We start from the raw sequence: 18,245 nt of genomic DNA, 5'->3' as shown, positions 1-18,245 counted from the left end.
CAGTGGAGTGGCAATCGCGCTATGGCTGGCACTCCTTGAAAATTCTGGCCCAAATGTTGCATTGCAGTGCTACTGAACCACTAAACTAAGTTGATATTCAGAATAATTTAATGTTGCCATTTAAAATAGTGCAGGTCAACAGTACCAAATTACAGTGTCAGTATCACATTGCTTTCCGATTATACATATTTAAACACTTGTTGTTCCTCTAACTGATCTTTGAATTGGTGAAATTTCTAATGTCAATAAAGAGCCAAAAGGAGGATCAGTGATTTGCTCAGAAAATGTTGAAAATTTGTTTTTCATCAGTTAAACTGCAGCTTGTGCGAAGTCCCAAATTATTAGTGACTGCATTCTTATTACGGTTTTGAATGAGGAACCAAAATCATTGTCCAACTTGCTGTTTACTGCAAAACCATTTAACAGAATGCAAAATATACAAATACCTGCTTATGGCTTGTGATTTAATGGCTTGTTAAAGACCTCCTCAATCTATCCAGATGCTGTGGGCCTGATTCTCCCAAAAAAATTCCAAGTGCCGAATTGGCAGGAAAACTGGTGCAGATCACAGTTGTTTTTTCAGTAGAGTTTAGACTCAAATCTCCCACATTCTGTGAATTGCAGAGGTCACAATTGTGAATATAATTAAAAAGCTCGGTTGGGGGGGCACATTTGCTGGATGGTCTGAGACCCTGGAAGTGCTGCCCCTACACTCCGCGCCCCCCCCCAATCCCACCCTGATCACTGACCTCCCTCAAGTCCTGGCCAATCCCCATGTAGTGGCCGCAGGACTCCCCACCAATCGCCCATAGGCCATGTTGCCTTGGCATGGGCACTTTGCCCATTGGGCAGTGCAAGGGGGCACAGGCTGGCACTGCCAGGGTACCCATGCCCAGGTGGCCCTGATTGCCCCACCCTTCACTCCAGCAGGGTGTCCCACTAGTTCGCCGAACGTGGGGAGCTACTCAACTCTACCAGAGTGAAATACCCCTGGTGGGGTGGGAGATACTATCGAGCCCGATAATCACATTTAAATTACATGAAAAATAGATTAAAATCTGTCTTCCAGCACGGTCCCGACTGTGCCTGCTCTTCGGTGGTGAGAGATGCGCGCACGTTGGGAATGCATGTGCGAATCCTATTAAATGTCCAGTACGTGCTCCCAACCCAACATGCCAAACAATTGTGCATGTCAGGTTGGGAGAATCGGGCCCATTGTATTCAGAACAGTTGTGCAGTGATTCTCTTGGGTTTAATTGATGCTTAACAAAGTTGGGACCATTTCCGATTATCTTGGGTAACATTTGAAATTTCTCCCTTTTTGATTTATATTTTATTTTAGGAGAATTTATGTAAGAACTTAGAACATAAGAAATAGGAGCAGGAACAGGCCACCTAGCCCCTTGAGCCTGTCCCGCCATTCAACAAGATCATGGCTGATCCGAAGTGGATCTGTTCCACTTTCCCGCTTTCTCCCCATAACCCTTAATTCCCTTGTCTATCAGAAATCTATCTACCCGTGACTTAAGTATATTCAGCAAGGTAGCCTCCACCACTTCAATAGGCAGAGAATTCCGGAGATTCACCACCCTTTGAGTGAAGAAGTTCCTCGTCAACTCCGTTCTAAACTGCCCCACCCTTATTTTGAGGCTGTGTCCTCTAGTTCTGCTATCCTTTCTAAGCGGGAAGAATCTCTCTACTTCTACCCTATCTAGCCCCTTCGTTATCTTGTAAGCCTCTATAAGATCCCACCTCAGCCATCTAAACTCTAACGAGTACAGACCCAGTCTATTCAATCTCTCTTCATAAGCTAACCTCCTCATCTCTGGTATCAGCCTGGTGAACCTTCTCTGTACTCGGAGGGAGTATATCCTTCCACAAATGCGGGGACCCCAGTTGCGGCCTCACCAGTGCCCTGTATAGTTGCAGCAAGACCTCCTTGCTTTTCTATTCTATCCCCCTCGCTATTAAGGCCAACATTCCATTCGCCTTCTTGATCACCTGCTGCACCTGCAGACTGGGTTTTTGCGATTCGTGCACAAGGATCCCCAGGTCCCTCTGCATCGTAGCATGCTGCAGCTTTTCGCCCTTTAAATAATATTCCCTCCTACTATTATTTCTACCAAAGGGGGTAACCTCACATTTGCTAACGTTATACTCCATTTGCCAGGTCCTTGTCCACTCACTCAGCCAATTTGACTACTTCCAAACCAATATGGTAGTATTTACCTCATACTCTGAACTAGTATGGCTATTACTATCAAGTATGAAGTCTGATGATCCTTTCCTTTTATTAACAGCAAAAACTTTGTAGGGGATGATTATGCTGCAGCTTTAAGGAAGAAACAGTCAGCATCTTGGGCATTAAAGTGGTATGTATTTACATTCTCGTTAACTTAAAAGACTGAAAAGTAAAATCGTAATTGTGATTCCACTGCCTAGTTAATTTTAAAGTAGGTAACAAATTTATTGTGGGTTTGATGCCAATGAGATAAGCAAAAACCCATTTTTAGTAAATTAGTTGTTTGGTTACAAAATATTCTGATTGTAGCCTGAGATCTAGTACAATGAAACCTGACGTTCTTGGTTATTCCTTGCTGTCATGTTTTAGGACTGTTGCTTATAGATCATCTGGGAGCAAATGTACAGTCCAACTCAACTCGTGTAATATTTCGAATGGGCAGACGGAATGCAGACCTGTCTGCCCATTGTTGATGTTGCATATGAGGGATTGCAGTGCAAAATGTCTGTTTTCTTTAAAATCTCATGAATGTTTGACTCACTCCTGTAACCTATGGCATTAGAACAACTCTTGGAAGCAAAGGAAAGACAGGTTCTTGTGAGGAGTAATACATTTAAAATAGGAAGCTACCTGAATTGTTACCATCATAATGCAGAATAATTCAATTTCAAGCATGTAAAATGCTAATTTTATGCTAACATAATTAAATTTTTAATACTTATTCTGATGAGACTGCATTTAATAATAAACCCATTATTCTTCTGCATCCATCGCACTTCTTAAAATTTGGTTGGTTCAGATGAGGGGTGGGGGGGTTAATCTTTTCATTATTTGATTTTACTTTACTGACGATAGCTTTTAAATTTTAGTTGCAATTTTGTGCTCATCAGAGGAGAAGCTATCTGGTAAAAGAACACTATTCCATTAACCTAATCAAACCTGCCTAAGTCAAGGGCAGCACAACCTGGTCTCTACTGTATCCCAAATAATGGACTTTTTTATCAACCTGTAAACATTACCTAGTATAATATTTCCATTTATCACACCAGCTATCATAATGATTTCTTGTGTGAGATTGCCAATTTTTGTGATGAATCCTAAGAATACACAAATTAAGCAGGAAAGAAAGCCCAAGAAGCTCATTCCCTTTGTGGAAGATATTCAGTTTGCACTATCCTGGAATAGACCAAACTGGTTCAGTTTTTTGAGGTGAGTAATTGTGTCAAATTCCAAGATATTACACCCAATAAGGTGGAATTTAATGCCCTGTTCATTGGTGAGTTTGGAGGTGGTTGAGGTTTATAATAGCTTATTCTTGTCTCATTCTTGATGACAATTATGCAGTCTACTCCTAATTTGAATTGGTTATTTTAACAGAAAAACTTTGTCCCAACATTTGGAACTAAACAATTTTAATTAAAATTCAAAATACTGCAGGAACTCTTACAGTAATTAGGAATCAAAACAGATATTAAAGGATATTAGTGTCTATGATCTCAACTTGAGCTCTGAAGAGATGTGCAATTCAGTCATTTCACAAGATACACTAAATATGGTTTGATTCCTGCCTGCAATACATTCGGTATCTTGCAGAATTTCATCGGTATTGACCATTTTCTTAGCATTGTGTAGAATTGCTATTGTGACTGGTGTGCGTTGCTTCTATCGCTTGTATTAGAATGCAGTGCTTGTGTGTCTTTGGCGGGGTGGGGGGGAACAGCCATTATCCACGTCTTTTTGTTGCTTCTGTACATTACAGGAAGAATAGTGACACCACACGAAAATTGCATGTTTTTGGAATTCACAGTCAGAGCAACTTTTTGTTCAGTAATGTTCATGCCAGATTGATGTACTTTGCTGCTGCTTTACCTTTTTCTATTTTGAACTTTTTCAGTGAAAACTATAATTAGTCTTAGAAACTGGACATTATTTAAAAGTTACAAATGTCAAGAACTTTATCATGTATCCAGTTGCTTGCACTTTCTGTGGGAAAGTTACTTCTGGGCCTCATTTTGATTATACTGTATTCTGGTTTGCAATTAAAGTCATAGATGATGCAGAAGGAGGGTAGTTTCAGATTGTTTATCTTTTCCAGAATGTTAGACAATAGTTAATCGTAGAATAGCTTGGGAAACTTGGTCTGGCCTCCTTGAACCAAGATTAAACTAGTCAATTTATTTAGGATGGAATCTGAATTAACCTATGATTCAAACTGAGAGATTTGAATTTAGCAATAAAAGTATCTTTTAAAAAGTTCAATCTCAGTTAACAGCAATTTTAAATGGACTGTAATCTAGTTGTCCAATTCTGAGGTACCCTAGATTAAATATCATATTAATGTTTATATTATTCATTCCTCTAGTTGAAAAACCCACGGCACGTAATGGCTATCAACTAGGTGAACACTACCCAAAGGCATTTTACATAAAGCCCTTGCATCTAGCAGAGAATAGATTCTTTCTTAATCTTATTTAAGGCTGGTCTTGGTAAGCTGGTGATGTAGCACTTCTCGGATCTTCAGTCTCTGTGAATGTAGCTTAGGAAGATTGATAGTGTCCATTGTCCTTAGTATTTTACCCTTGTATTCATGCATTCAGTGCATATATATTTTTATGCTAGAAACATTGTTGTAATATTTATTAGTCATTGAATATTCTTCAAAGTGCTGCTGATGAAATGTGTCAGCGTTGTCAGGGAAAAAATTTGAGTTTTATGTGAAACATTTTGAAGAAATAAGTTAAATATTTGATTCTGCACTAACTTAGATTTATTCTTTTTTTCCCACAGTGTCAAGGCTGGGGTGGAACATTTTAAGGCAGGTCGTCATGTAGATGCCATGAATGAATACAACAAAGCTTTAGAAATTGACAGTAATAATGTTGAAGCTCTGGTGGCTCGTGGTGCTCTGTAAGTATGTGATAGATTATATGCTATTGCATGTAAGATCCGAAGGGGACTTGATAGGGCAGATGCTGAGAGGATGTTTCCCCTTGTGGGTGTACATTTTAAAAATTGGGCATCTCCTATTTAAGATATGAGAAGGAGAAATTTATTGCTCAAAGGGTCGTTACTCTGTATAATTCCCCTACCTAGAGAGCATTGGAGGCTGAGTCATTGAATTTGAGGCCACAATCAGATCAGCCATGATCTTATTAAACGGCAGGTCATGCTCGAGATACCTAATAGCCTACTTCTGCTAATTCTTCTATTTTTGTGTGTGTTGTGTGCGCAGCATTTGTTTGTATGTATTGATCTTAATGCAGTTAAGACTTCTTAGGCATCACAGGGATCATAGTGTTGTGGCAAGCCATGCAGACCATGAATGTACCGTACTTGATCACTGCTCTGTGCCGACTTAGCTACTTTCCAGTCAGAATAACACAGGAGTTTTATAATTAGCAGTGGTGTCTCTGCTTTAGGTGGGCTAGCATTTCTACTTCGAATTGCTACTTCATGATCTTGTTTGGAACATGTACATGAGTGAAAATGAAATTTGCTTCAGGTGTGATTTCACTGCTCTGTAGTCCACTAAAACTTGCCATAAAATGTAGGGCAACAGAGCCATACTTTGTATGAATTGTCCTCCAGGTGAGGAAGGTTAGGGATGGAAAACAAATTATAACAGTGCACATAGTTTGGTTTCTAGTTTTTCTATAATGGTGGTGAGACAAATCATGCTGTGAGTGGCATATAAATTCTTTCCCAATCTTTACAATGTTTGGAGAATAATTCTTTGATTTATGTATAACGCTGATGTGTATTTCACTCGTGTTATGCTGTTAGGAATTTACCATTTAATTTAAAGTAATAGTTTTGGTTAAATCTCTGCCAGAAGAAACTATGCTATTTGACTCATATTAATTGGACAGTCCAAATAACTGGAAGCACTTCTCCACATGCCTTTCATTTCTTAAAATATTTTAACTTAAGATGTGAGATTAGAGATTAATTCATCAATTAATGCCCATCTACATGGACCCTGTTAACAATTCTTTCCTTTTTTGTTTCAGTTATGCAACAAAAGGGAGTTTAAACAAAGCTATTTCTGACTTTGATTTGGCTTTGGAGACATGTCCGACACATAGGAATGCAAAGAAATATCTCTGTCAAACTCTAGTGGAAAGAGGAGGCCAGTAAGTGTTGAATACAGCATGCTTCTATTTAATAAAACCAATTTCTCATGGCATTGTATACAAGAAGTCAAAACATACAGTTCCGATGAGAAGTGGGTTTGATGAAAGGGTGGGTTAATTTGACTACAGCACAGGCATGTAATTACTTTCCATCTAATCGCATACATTCTGTACTTATTTTTATATAGTACCTTTAATTTTGTAATTTTCATAATCAAGCAGTAAAGGTTATCCCACTTTGACAAGTGGAAAAGTAGAATTGGTTCCAGCATTGGAGCTCTTAGCACTGGAGCCTGAGTAGCTGGGAAATGTGTATAAAAGCAAACAGGAATTACGGTACCATCATGGTTGGCGGATGTAATCATAGAAACAGATGGGTTATAGAATCCTTATAGTGCAGAAGGAGGTCATTTGGCCCTCTGAGTCTGCACCGACAACAATCCAGGCCTAACCCTTTCCCCGTAACCCCATGTATTTACCCCATGCTAGTCACACTGACACTAAAGAGCAATTTATCATGGTCAGTCAACCTTACCTGCGCATCTTGTGTGGGAGGAAACTGGAGCACCCAGAGGAAACCCATGCAGACATGGGAAGAATGTGCAAACTCCACACAGGCTATGAACTGAGGTAAGAATTGAACTTGGCACCCTGGCACTGAGGCAGCAGTGTTAGCCACTGTGCCATGCTTTTATAATGAAACAAATTTGCATTGGCAGTTTCTATCATAAAATGTTGGTGTGTGAATTTGTAAAGGTAGAAGTTGGCACCAGACGACATTAAAATTTGAACTTAGTTGCCAGGTCATGATCATTTTTGATTTGAATAATTAGTGACTAGAACTAATTTTTTTCTCGACCATTTGTTGTTGTTGAATCTTTGATGTGGCGACAATGGAATAATTTATTAGATCTGTTCTATGCTACTTGATTCGCTAATTACCTGCTTCCCCATGATGTATGCTGTGATGAATGTTACAACATGCAATTAAATACTCCTTTGTGTCTCGCTATTCATCAGTACTTTTCATGATAAAGTATTGAAAGATTCAATGGTTACCATCATTTTTTTTTAAGTTTGTGGCAATTTTTTTTTAAACTTTGAAACAATAATTGTAATTTCTTTGCACTTGAGCTTTGAGAAAGGGGGAGAAAAGAAACCAGATTTGGCTGAAAAAACAAATAGCAGTTCATACTTTGTGAATAAAATGCATAAATTGGCTAACAGGTTGACTGTGGTTGAGGTGTTGCCATGGCGAATGCATCAGAACTATTAAGTGCCAGGTTTTTGGTTATTTCAAAATAGATAAAATGTCTGGACTTTTTTTTTGCTTGTAGAGGACAGGACACAATATGCAGAGTACCTACTGTACTTAACAGGTCCATGCTTGCAAACATGTTTTAGGTTTAACTTTATTTATTAGTATCATAAGTCGGCTTACATTAACACTGCAATGAAATTATTGTAAAAAATCTAACATTGGATGTGATTCCATGATTGGATAGCACTTGAACAATCCTGACTGTGCTAAGAATTGCACTAACAACAAAATTAATATCACTGAGGCAGGTAATGTGGGTCACTTACACTTGCCAGAAGCTACATATATTTATACGGAGGAACCTCAGGCATCGAGCTTTTTTGAAGTAAGCAAGATCCCGGGGACAATAAGTCCCTGATGCATTCTTCATGGCAATGCCTTGATCAACTTCCCAGTCAGCATCTTTTCGCTGTATAAATTGTTTTTCCCTTTAAAATTTGGTATTCTTGCACATGTCCAGATGAGTACAAGGTGAAAGGCTTCAACAGCCTATCTCCTTTATCAGAAATACTCAAGTTCTGTACCACCAAGCAATGCAACCAAATATTGTGCATTGCACTGATGAAAAACTCACCACGGGGATTCATAATTGAACTAACTTTATTTACATCTCCCCAACACAGAGGGCAATGGAGAAGGCCATATAACAGAATGCTCAGATATTGCAATATACCACACTCCCTCTGACTTAAAAAAAACTTGTATACGTTAAAATGTGAAATGATATAATTTCTCAGAATCCAATATGACGAAACCAACATCAGCAATACCTGAAATTTAACAGTTTGGATTATATATTTTTATTGTAATCACAACCAAAAGATATATGATGGATGCTACCAAAAAATTTACATGTTTAAAAATTAAGTTTTTCCATAACATTGGTGTTGATTAACAAAAATATCATCAGTTGCGAAGAAGAAATGAAGAGAACAATGTTATTTTTCCTTCCCATGCACTTTCAGTTAGTTAACCTTTCTGGCTTCTTTTCCTTTTTGTCTTGTGCAGTGTTAATGTAAGCCTACTTGTGACAGTAATAAGAAATAAATTAATATATTCTATTTTTGCTGGTTTGACAGTTCTGTCAACATTCGACTATTTGGGACAAATCTGAACTTTGACTTGGGCTAAGGTGGAATACTGTTATTTGAATAACTAGTCATGTTCGCACCAATTTTACTTAGTCAATTAGGGACTTCATTTACTTTCTTCAGAGATAATTGGCATAGCTACAGCTGTTTCAACAATGAAAGCAGGTTGTGAATTTCTGACTAGTGAATGGTTGTGGGCATTGAAATTTTGTCCTCAGCCCTATTACTGTGGCCCTCCATATGCTGTTTATCTTGCTGTCTGACCGAGTACAACTCTTGATCTTCCTGCTTGATAACATGTTCTGTTTCCACTTGAATGCATTTAAGTATTTCCAGACACCTGAACCAGCATCAGATTTACCATGATTGTGACCTGGAGCTTTGCCATAAACTGGGCTCTTGTCTGCTGTCTGGGGCAAAAAAATCACCATGTAGATTCACTGTAGGCAGCATTACTGAGCTAACTTTTTTTTACACCTCCCAACAGAAAGTAGCAGAGAGGGCAATATCTTATAATTTTCAAAGCATGCAAGTACCAAACCTATGTGGTATAAGGAGAATTAAAGGATGAGGCCTGGGATTTTTTTGGGAAGAAATGTATCAACATTTGGAGTTATGGTATTAATTATCCCAATGACCTCAAATCATTTTGGGATCTCTCCAATGGCTCTGCATAGGAATAGAGTGAAATTTAGTTTGCTGTGGTGTCTTTGCAGATTGGAGCTGCTGTTTTGGTGATTGTATCTTGCTTGCTTGGTCGGTGTTTTATGAAATTCTGTATTCGGGAAAGAATTTGAGTGTGACCACTTTCTGATGGCTCTTAAAAATCTTCCAACAGGTTAGAAGAAGAAGAAAAGTTGGCAAATGCTGAGAATTGTTATAAAAAAGCACTGAAGCTCGATGAGACTTTCAGTGAGGCAGAAGAAGCTTTACAGAAATTAAGGAAACACATGCAGGTGATTTACTGGGTTCAGTTTTTGCTTATAATTTTACTGCTGTTTGATATGTGCCTCACTCAGTAGAGACCTACAGGATATTCCACCATATTAACTAGAAGAAATGACACGTTTGTGTGATGTGCTCGTGTTGAAATATGGACTGGTGAGATATGGGGTACAGGCCTATTACGTACCACATGGTAAACTCCAGACCACCTCTTGGGCCATCCACGGAGGTGAGTTTTCACTAAGTGAGAGAATGTAATATTACGTTGGTCAAGTTTGAACCTGAGCAGTTCTTCATGACTAGCTTCGATTAGGATTTTTTGGAAGGGATGTTGTTTATCAACTCTTACGTACAAGATTCCCAGTCATTAAGTCAGTGATGTTGAACTCTGGAAGATGCATTCAAGTTTGCTGAAGTAGTAGCCCATAAAAGAATGAGTGTGCCTCATTTTGTAATGTAATTTTTACTGTTTATTTAAAGAGGAATGTCATTTCAAGTTATAATCTCAAAATGGCTAATACTTTCAAACTCCAGTACCTCATAAGAACAAAAGAAGCAGGAATCGGCTGTCAGGCCCTTCAAGCCTGCCCTGCTATTTGATACAATCACGACGGCTGGCCTCAACTCTGATTTTTTTGATCTTTGTTAGGCACTTCTCCATTGTTAAGTTAATATTGTCTTGAAACATTTTGCTACTTTGTTTTTCCATTGTGATCCAAACATTAAACGTAGCAGTGTTGAAGGTTTTCTTCAAGGCTATTCTGAGCTTCTGTATTTTAGCCCCTGCCCAATCCCTGTAACTGCATACATTTATCATAGCCAAACCATCTCACCTACACATCTTGGGACACTAAGGGACAATTTAGCAATAAACCCCTGGAAAACAAGTTGGAATTCAGTTTCTTAGAACAATTAGCACTTAATCTTGCTTCGCTTATTTTGGAAACTTAAAATTGTTTTGTGTTGTTTAGACTTCTACAACATTAGATATACTCAAAATCTTCCATAAAATCAAGTCGGTGCTGATATCACGTAAATTCTGTCAGACCTAAATAGTTCCAGAACTTTTTTTTCAAGTGTCTGCAAAATAATACTTCATAAAGTAATTGCAACATAACTAGAGAATTAAGATCTTAAGGGACTGGACCAATTCTCCAGCATATAAATGTTGTCATAATAGTTTCATTGTTTATTTTATGGCCTGTAAATTTATGGGTGTCATTGCACAGCATTTTGTTTGTGATCCAACAGTTAATTTGTGGAGAAATTGACATTCCTAGACTATTGATGGACTATTAATCCAGAAACTCAGCTAAACCCTGGGCACCCAGGTTTAAATCCCACCATGGCAGATGGTGAAATGTGAATTCAATAAAAAATATCTGGAATTAAGAAACTACTGATGACCATGAAATATTTGTTGATCGTTGAAAAAACCCATCTGGTTCACTAATGTCCTTTAGGGAAGGAAATTTGCCACCTTTACCTGGTCTGGCTTACATGTGACTCTAGAGCCACAGCTATGTGGTTGACTCTCAACTGCCCTTCAAGGCCAAATACAGATGGGCAATAAATGTTGGCCAGCCAGCGACGTCCACGTGCCATGAATGAATTTTTTAAAATCTTGATCGTGATAAACATGGGTAGCTGTTTCACTAAACGAGGACAAATTTGAGAACCAGTGACAATTACCCCCTGGTGGTTGGCTGAAATGTATGGCCTCCTAGTAAAGTGCCTACAAGCTCTTAACAATATGGAGTAGGAAAATTAAAGGGAATTCAGAAAAACAAATTCTATTTTGATAAGCAAATTGTAATCAAGCATAATCTATCTTATCATACTGGCAGAGTTTAAAAAGACTTCGCAATGGTGTATGTTTTATAGTGTCGTAAAGTTGATAGGTTTTGGATGTTTTCATGTTAAATGTATCTGAAGAGCTATTGAAATGGTTCTTTTAACATCAGAAGATACTTTAAGATTGAACTTATCAGATTTATAAAATGGAGATCTTGTTCTGTGGCATTTCCACTTTCAATCTCTGCTTTACCATTACGGGTCAATTTCACATCTTTCAAACCACTGCTAATGTGCATAAGTTTAATCGCCAAAATATCTTAATCGGCCAATCCTTTAAGAGTGACTAAAAAGGTTTTTAAGATTTTTAGATAGCTTTCCAGAAGCCTTTTCACAGATTGCCCTCACAAGCAGATTTGTTGGTTGTTATTTAGGGTATGGTTTGAAAACTTGTAGGCTTCCACTTCTCAAATGTTACAAAGCTCCTTTGTTGCCACACTCCCATATCTTACTCCCTAGAAAATGTTACTTTTAATGTGCATGAAATTTCTTGAATTTTAATTAAGTTTTGTGAAAACATAAACAGATTTCCATATTTTGCACTATTGCCAACATTTCTGTGAAAATTATTGGCAGGAAGAACTTAAACTTTTAACTTTATTTTATATGAGCTATTTTCATTTTGATAATATATGCTGGTTAAGAATTTTCTTGCATTACTGATTATTTTTTCCCTTGTTTTGTTTTTGTGTGCATTTTCTTTCTGGGGTCTTGGCTGCTGAAATTCATTACATACCATACCTGATCTGAACTGGATTCTACTGCACAATCCTGGTTTGTACTTTGGTCATTGGGGAACAACTGGTGATGTACGGTGACTTTGGCAAAAATAAAAAATATCTTTTGGTAAATTGTACAAAACCTTTGCTTGAATTGATCATTAAATTTGTGAATATTCAATAATTCCCTTGCTTTGCTATTTTTGTGATTTGAACCTTGTGCTTTCTTTGGATTGCCATATTGGTTAACTTTGTATTTTCCTGTTTTAATTGCTATATGTTGATATGCTATCCTTTGCTTTTTCTATTGTTATAATGTTAAACTTCCTCATGTGTCACTGCCATCTCCTTACCATCATGTGTTCCTGATTTGTCTTTCCTTCTTATTTTTACTTCTCTATTGCTGCTTTAAATGAATTTAATGTCTTTTCATTGCCACTTTGTGTTCCCCAATTGTTGACAAAATATATCTAAATTATACAATCCTTATACAATATATACATAATATATAAATGGTGATTAACATGATAAACCTTTCATCTTTTAAAACTGGTAATGTGACACGGTTTTCTGGATACAAATATGATCAATGGTGTTGCTGACTGAAAACTAAATCAAATTTCTGCCGCAATTTCATGATGACTGGGCATAAAAGAAATCGCTTGAAAAGAAAGAAAAAGAATCTAGAGAAGAGGAAAAAACAATCGAGGTGTCAAGTGCAGAGAAATTGCGTAAGCTGTTAAAAGAAGAAAAGAGGTAATTTTCTCATTTGAGAGTAGATGTGCAGTTGTATGACGCTTTGCCAGAAAATGAGGTAAATTGACGCTTCTTTGGATCCCATGATGTGGAGATGCCGGCGTTGGACTGGAGTGGCACACTAAGAAATCTCTCAACATCGGGTTGAAGTCCATCAGGTTTATTTAACAGCACGAGCTTTTGGAGCACTGTCCCTTCATCGGAGCGCTGACCCTTCAGGTTAGTCCTGATGAAGGGACAGCACTCCAAAAGCTTGTGCTACCAAATAAACCTGTTGGACTTCAATCTGGTGTTGTGAGACTTCTTGTGCCTTCCTTGGATCAAGAGAGGTGGGATTTAAAATCTATTCAAATATTTATGTTTTACTTTGGCTGGTGTTTTCAAGTTACTTAACTCAAATTATCATTGTGAATGGCAGATACCAAGGTATATTTTGTGCAGGTGACTATAAGCATTTATAAAACATCGCGCAACATAGAGCAGCTATGAGGCTGAGTCCAAAAGATTGGATTGTGTCACAGATGGTGGTGCTGTTTGCAAATTGTAATCCTGCCTTGGGTCTTCCTTGCAAGTCTTTTAATTCTAAAATGCTTCTACTTTGTTTATTTTGAAAGGTATTTCCAAAAGATTAAATTTACTGCTGGTTCTTCTTTAAAAGCACACTCCAAATGAGTTACACTAAGTCCTCACTTAAAGTTGTGGTTGAGTTCCTTAATAGCATAACAAAGCGAAAATAAGCTCTCATAGCAATTAATAGGTTCTATGGGACTCTTTTTTAATCAGAAAAAAAATTAAAACATTGTACCCTGTAATTATTTTACATTTAAATAACTTTTAAAATAAGTTTGAAAATGTATTTTTCTACTTGCAGTGCCTCCTGTTCACTGTCAGACCTGCTTCCCAAGCCAGCCTCTCCCCATGCCCAACCCTCTGACTTGCAACTTTCCCTGTGCCCAACCCATCCGTTCACAGCTTCCCTTTGAATGTTTAATATCCAGATCTGCTCTGGAGCTGTGAAAGTGCAGAAGTGCCCAGCTGAGCCTGTCATAACGAATGTTTTGTTTTCTTAAATGCTCCTGCTTGTTACTTCCCTCTCCGGAGTCCCTACTGTGAGTGGTTGTTCTGGACATGAGTGACATCGCAGAAGGAATAGTTTTAACAGTCATCTAATAAAAACAACATCCCATTATAACAGCTCCTGCTTGGCACTTGTGCATTATTGGAACCCAGATTTTCACAATCTGAGTTCCAATTTTGGATTGGATTTGAATTTTGTAAATTCATGCATGGAAAGCGATGAGGGTGGGTTAGGCATGGGCAGAGGCGCAAGTCAAAGGGTCAGAAAGTGGAAGTGGCCACTCTAAAATGGTATCAATCAGGCCACATGGGAAATTATGTCAAAATGAATCACAAGATGCTCGGTGAGATTCACAGGACCTGTTAACCTACCAATGTTAAAGTGAAAGAACATTAAGCTGAGACTTAACTATTTTTAACAGCAGACTGCAATGGCCTGGAAAGTATTGATCTATGTTATCAGAAGTTTTAAGTTAATTTATTAGTGTTACAATAAGGCTTACATTAACACTGCAATGAAGTTGCTGTGAAAATCCTCTAATCGCCACACTCCAGCGCCTGTTCGGGTACACTGAGGGAGAAGTTAGCATGGCCAAAGCACCTGACCAGCACATCTTTTGGACGTAGACTTATAATGTGCTATCTGTTCTTGGACACAAATTTGATCATGTATGAAACGGACAGCACAGGATCTTTATCCTACTTTCCTACCAATAGCTTTGTGGCATGCAAGCCTTCTTGTGGAATTTAGATTTTCCTTTATATCATTTAATGCCTTTAGTTGATTGGAGTGTTGTCAATTCTATTACTAGAGGCTTGGTTCTCAGATCTGTTGGACACAACATTTTTAAACCAGTTCTTGCCTATCTTGGAAATCTGTTCTCAAATGAAGTTAAATCTTCATTCTACATATTGTACAACTTACTGAAATTCCAACTTTAGTGAACATCTTCTAGCTTAACAGTGGCTACTTTTTATCCAGACATTATTGGCTTGGGTGCTAATGTCAGCGATATCTACTTTCAACAGTATTGAAAGTAACAACATGAACATTGAACACAAATGACAACTTTTGCTTCTGAATCATGTCAATTTTATAATCTGTTTTATTTCTTTTCAGGATGAAGAAAAAAAGAAAGCAATCAACATCATCATCTTCAACCGATTCTTCAGAATCTTCATCATGGTCTACTTCGTCATCGTCACCTGAACGTTTTAGGAAACGCAAATCAACAAAGAAGCGACGGAGGAAACATTCTGATTCCTCACGCAATCAGAAGAGGCGCTTAAGTAAGAGTTCATGTGATGAGAAAGTTCATCATTCACACAACAGTAAGAAAGAATGGTATACTCCTCCAGCTGATACTTCAGCTTCTTTTCTGAATCAGAAACAGGAAGTAGCAAAATTGCTGGAAAAAAATGACAGTTCAGTAGACCAGTGGTCAGAGATCTTGGAGAAAAAAAGGTACTGTTCAATTTCTTCTTCATCGGTTGAAGTGTTAGATCCTCTTGGAGGTAGGTCGGAGGATAGCAGAGACTCTTCATATAGTTCAAGAACTCAGGATAGCTGGAGCCAATACGATAAATGGCACAAAGTAGATAAAGGCAGGGAATTGTGTGACAAAATATCAAATGACCAAGACAAATTTAGGAAACGGGTTCAAGAATATGAATTTGGAAATGAATATAGCAGCAAAAAGTGTGATAAAAGCAACAGGAACTACTCTGGATCTTCAGGATTAGAATATTCACATCTGTCAGGTGACAGATATCAACATGAAAGAAAAAATTCCTGGTTAAGTAATTCTGCTAGTAAGGATAAGAGACATGATTTTGGGAAAAGTGGAGATGGTAGAAAGGACTACATATATGAAAGTGGTGCTAGCTACCAGGATTCGAAAGAGGAAAGTGAAAGTAGTATTTACAGGGAAGATAAGAAGGAGGATTCCAAAGATAACCCTCATAATCATAATTCTGCTCAAGGAAAGGCAGTGAAAAGCATGCCTCAAAATCTGCTGGAAATATTCAGTCAGATTGAAGAGTTTGAGAAAGGGAAAGAACATGGAGGGAAATGTAAGCAGAAACACAAATAAGTTGCCATTGTGGCATATTTTTCATGTTTGTTGTCCAGTATCCTTGTGAAAGAAAGTTGGATGCATTTTTAAAAAAAAACAAGAGCAATTAATCCACTGATTATTTTTTTAAAAGATCTAACATAAAGCATGAAGTATTATTTATTGGATTGCACAGATATAAGTTTTCTTATTTGCTATACATTTTCTTAGCACATTGTGAATTCTTTAAGTTGCTTAATAATTTCTTTACATATTTATGTTGTCAGCTATTGCAGTGATCAATAAGAAAAGGTTAGTATTCGCTCTAATTATATGTCTGCATGCTTTCCTTTGAATTGGTTTTAAATGTGGTATGTTAGTGTTGGATTGAATATTGGGGTTAGCATTGTTTAAAAAGTAGCTATTATGTAGTGTCTGATAGTGGCATGTGTGGGTTTTAAAAAGCACAAGAGATAGACAGGCAATTGTAGCTGGCAATATTTTTGTAAAATTGTTAAGCAGCAGCATCCTCCAAGCTGTACTGGGGAAACTCACCTGAACATTTTTTTTTAAAAAAAGCAACAAATATGAAGATTGAGAGTATATTATTGGTGACATTCTAGGTTAGGGAAGAAAGGTAGGTAAAAGATGTATATATCAGTCACAACTGATTTGGAGAATTGTGTGGTTGGAGTTGGGGGTGGATGATGAGGTGGGTGTTGGTAAATAAATCACCCATGAGAAAGGTGAATTGTAATTATACCGTGACTTGCTATGGAATATTAGGCATGGTGCACTTTCGAGCTTACCACTTATCCATGTTCATGTCACGTATTCAAGAGCATGGGATAGAAAAATGCCCATAATGGCCTTGCTGAGTGTAGTGGCAGAATGAAAGAGGAGCTGGAGAAGAATGGAAGTGAGAGTTAAAAAGCAGTACTTTTTCTGCACACGCCATGTCTTAAAAACGTTTTGTCATTTTCCAGTAATGTGCCACAAATTTTAATTTTGATTTTACGCTTGTAATAAGTCCTAACTTGGTAGTTGTACTGCATCCTGAGAAGTAAATACTTTAAAATTACTGGTTGCCTTATTAAAGTATATATACTCCAACATCAATCATATTTGATCCTTTGTTAGTTATAGGTGTATAAGTGGCCCTACAATGTCACACTTTGCTTTGGGTGGATTAACTTTTTATTGTATTATAGCATTCTTGTGATGCAGACCGTACTCTGTTAAAAGTTTACTTGCCAAAATGGACTGTTAAATCAAAAACGACACTTAATGTGTGATAATGATGACAGCCATATAAAAACAAATAATAAAAAAATGTTTCCGTCTTTCATTTTATGATCATTAGTACTGCGATTTTGGGGACCTGTGGAATCATCTCTAGTGTGAAATGTCATTTGGAACATTTGGAATGCACAATAAAACCATCATTGCAGTGAACTTAATAACTAACAAAAAACACAAGCCATCATTTCTGCTCATTGTGAGCAGTAGAAGTTCATTCAACTATACTTCATAGTTTTTCAGTTTAAAACACTTGGTGATTGCAAACAGAGTATATTTTTGTGGTAAACTTGGTATGAGCCAATACTTCACCAGTGTTTACAAAGTATTTACAGCACAGAAACAGGCCAGTTAGCCCCACTTACTCATGCTAGTATGTATGTCTCACTTAAGCTGCCTCCCCCCCCCCCCCGCCCCCCGCCTTCCCCCATCAACATTTCCTTCCATTCCATTCTCCCTTGTTTTATATAATGCTTCTATGCTATTCGCCTCAACATTCCTGATGTGTTCCATATTCAATAGACTCTGGAGGTAAAGAGATTTCTGAATTCCCTGCTATTTCTATTAGTCTCTATCCTATCTTTATGACCTGTTTTGATTTTGACCACAAATGGAAACTTTTTAAAAATCCTTTTAGACACGATTAGATCATGCCTTACTCTTCCTATTTCTAGAGGAAATAAATGCTCAGTCTTCTATGTAGATGTTGAGGGGGGTGTAGGGGCAATTCTCCCAAAACATTTTAAGTGCCGAA

At 37.6% G+C, this 18,245-nt stretch overlaps 1 protein-coding gene across 2 annotated transcripts in view; it reads left to right on the top strand.

The window, feature by feature from the left end:
- ttc14 (tetratricopeptide repeat domain 14) overlaps positions 1-17,780 on the top strand; it is a 30,399-nt gene extending 12,619 nt beyond the window's left edge. The window contains exons 7-12 of one of the 2 annotated variants that reach the window (XM_080185753.1): positions 2,301-2,372; positions 5,030-5,149; positions 6,253-6,375; positions 9,626-9,743; positions 12,961-13,061; positions 15,259-17,780. In XM_080185753.1, coding sequence (XP_080041879.1) covers positions 2,301-2,372; positions 5,030-5,149; positions 6,253-6,375; positions 9,626-9,743; positions 12,961-13,061; positions 15,259-16,231 — 1,507 coding nt within the window. In that variant the 3' untranslated portion in view covers positions 16,232-17,780. The remainder of the gene's footprint in view (positions 1-2,300; positions 2,373-5,029; positions 5,150-6,252; positions 6,376-9,625; positions 9,744-12,960; positions 13,062-15,258) is intronic. The other variant, XM_080185752.1, reaches the window with a different exon arrangement.
- The last annotated feature ends 465 nt before the right edge of the window (positions 17,781-18,245 follow it).

The sequence above is a fragment of the Carcharhinus amblyrhynchos genome, chromosome 3 (assembly GCF_965287045.1).
Source record: "Carcharhinus amblyrhynchos chromosome 3, sCarAmb.v2.hapA, whole genome shotgun sequence".
In the NCBI taxonomy this organism is placed as follows: Eukaryota; Metazoa; Chordata; class Chondrichthyes; order Carcharhiniformes; family Carcharhinidae; genus Carcharhinus; species Carcharhinus amblyrhynchos.
The sequence above is the reverse complement of the archived record's forward strand: the minus strand, read 5'-3'. Positions and strand labels throughout refer to the sequence as shown.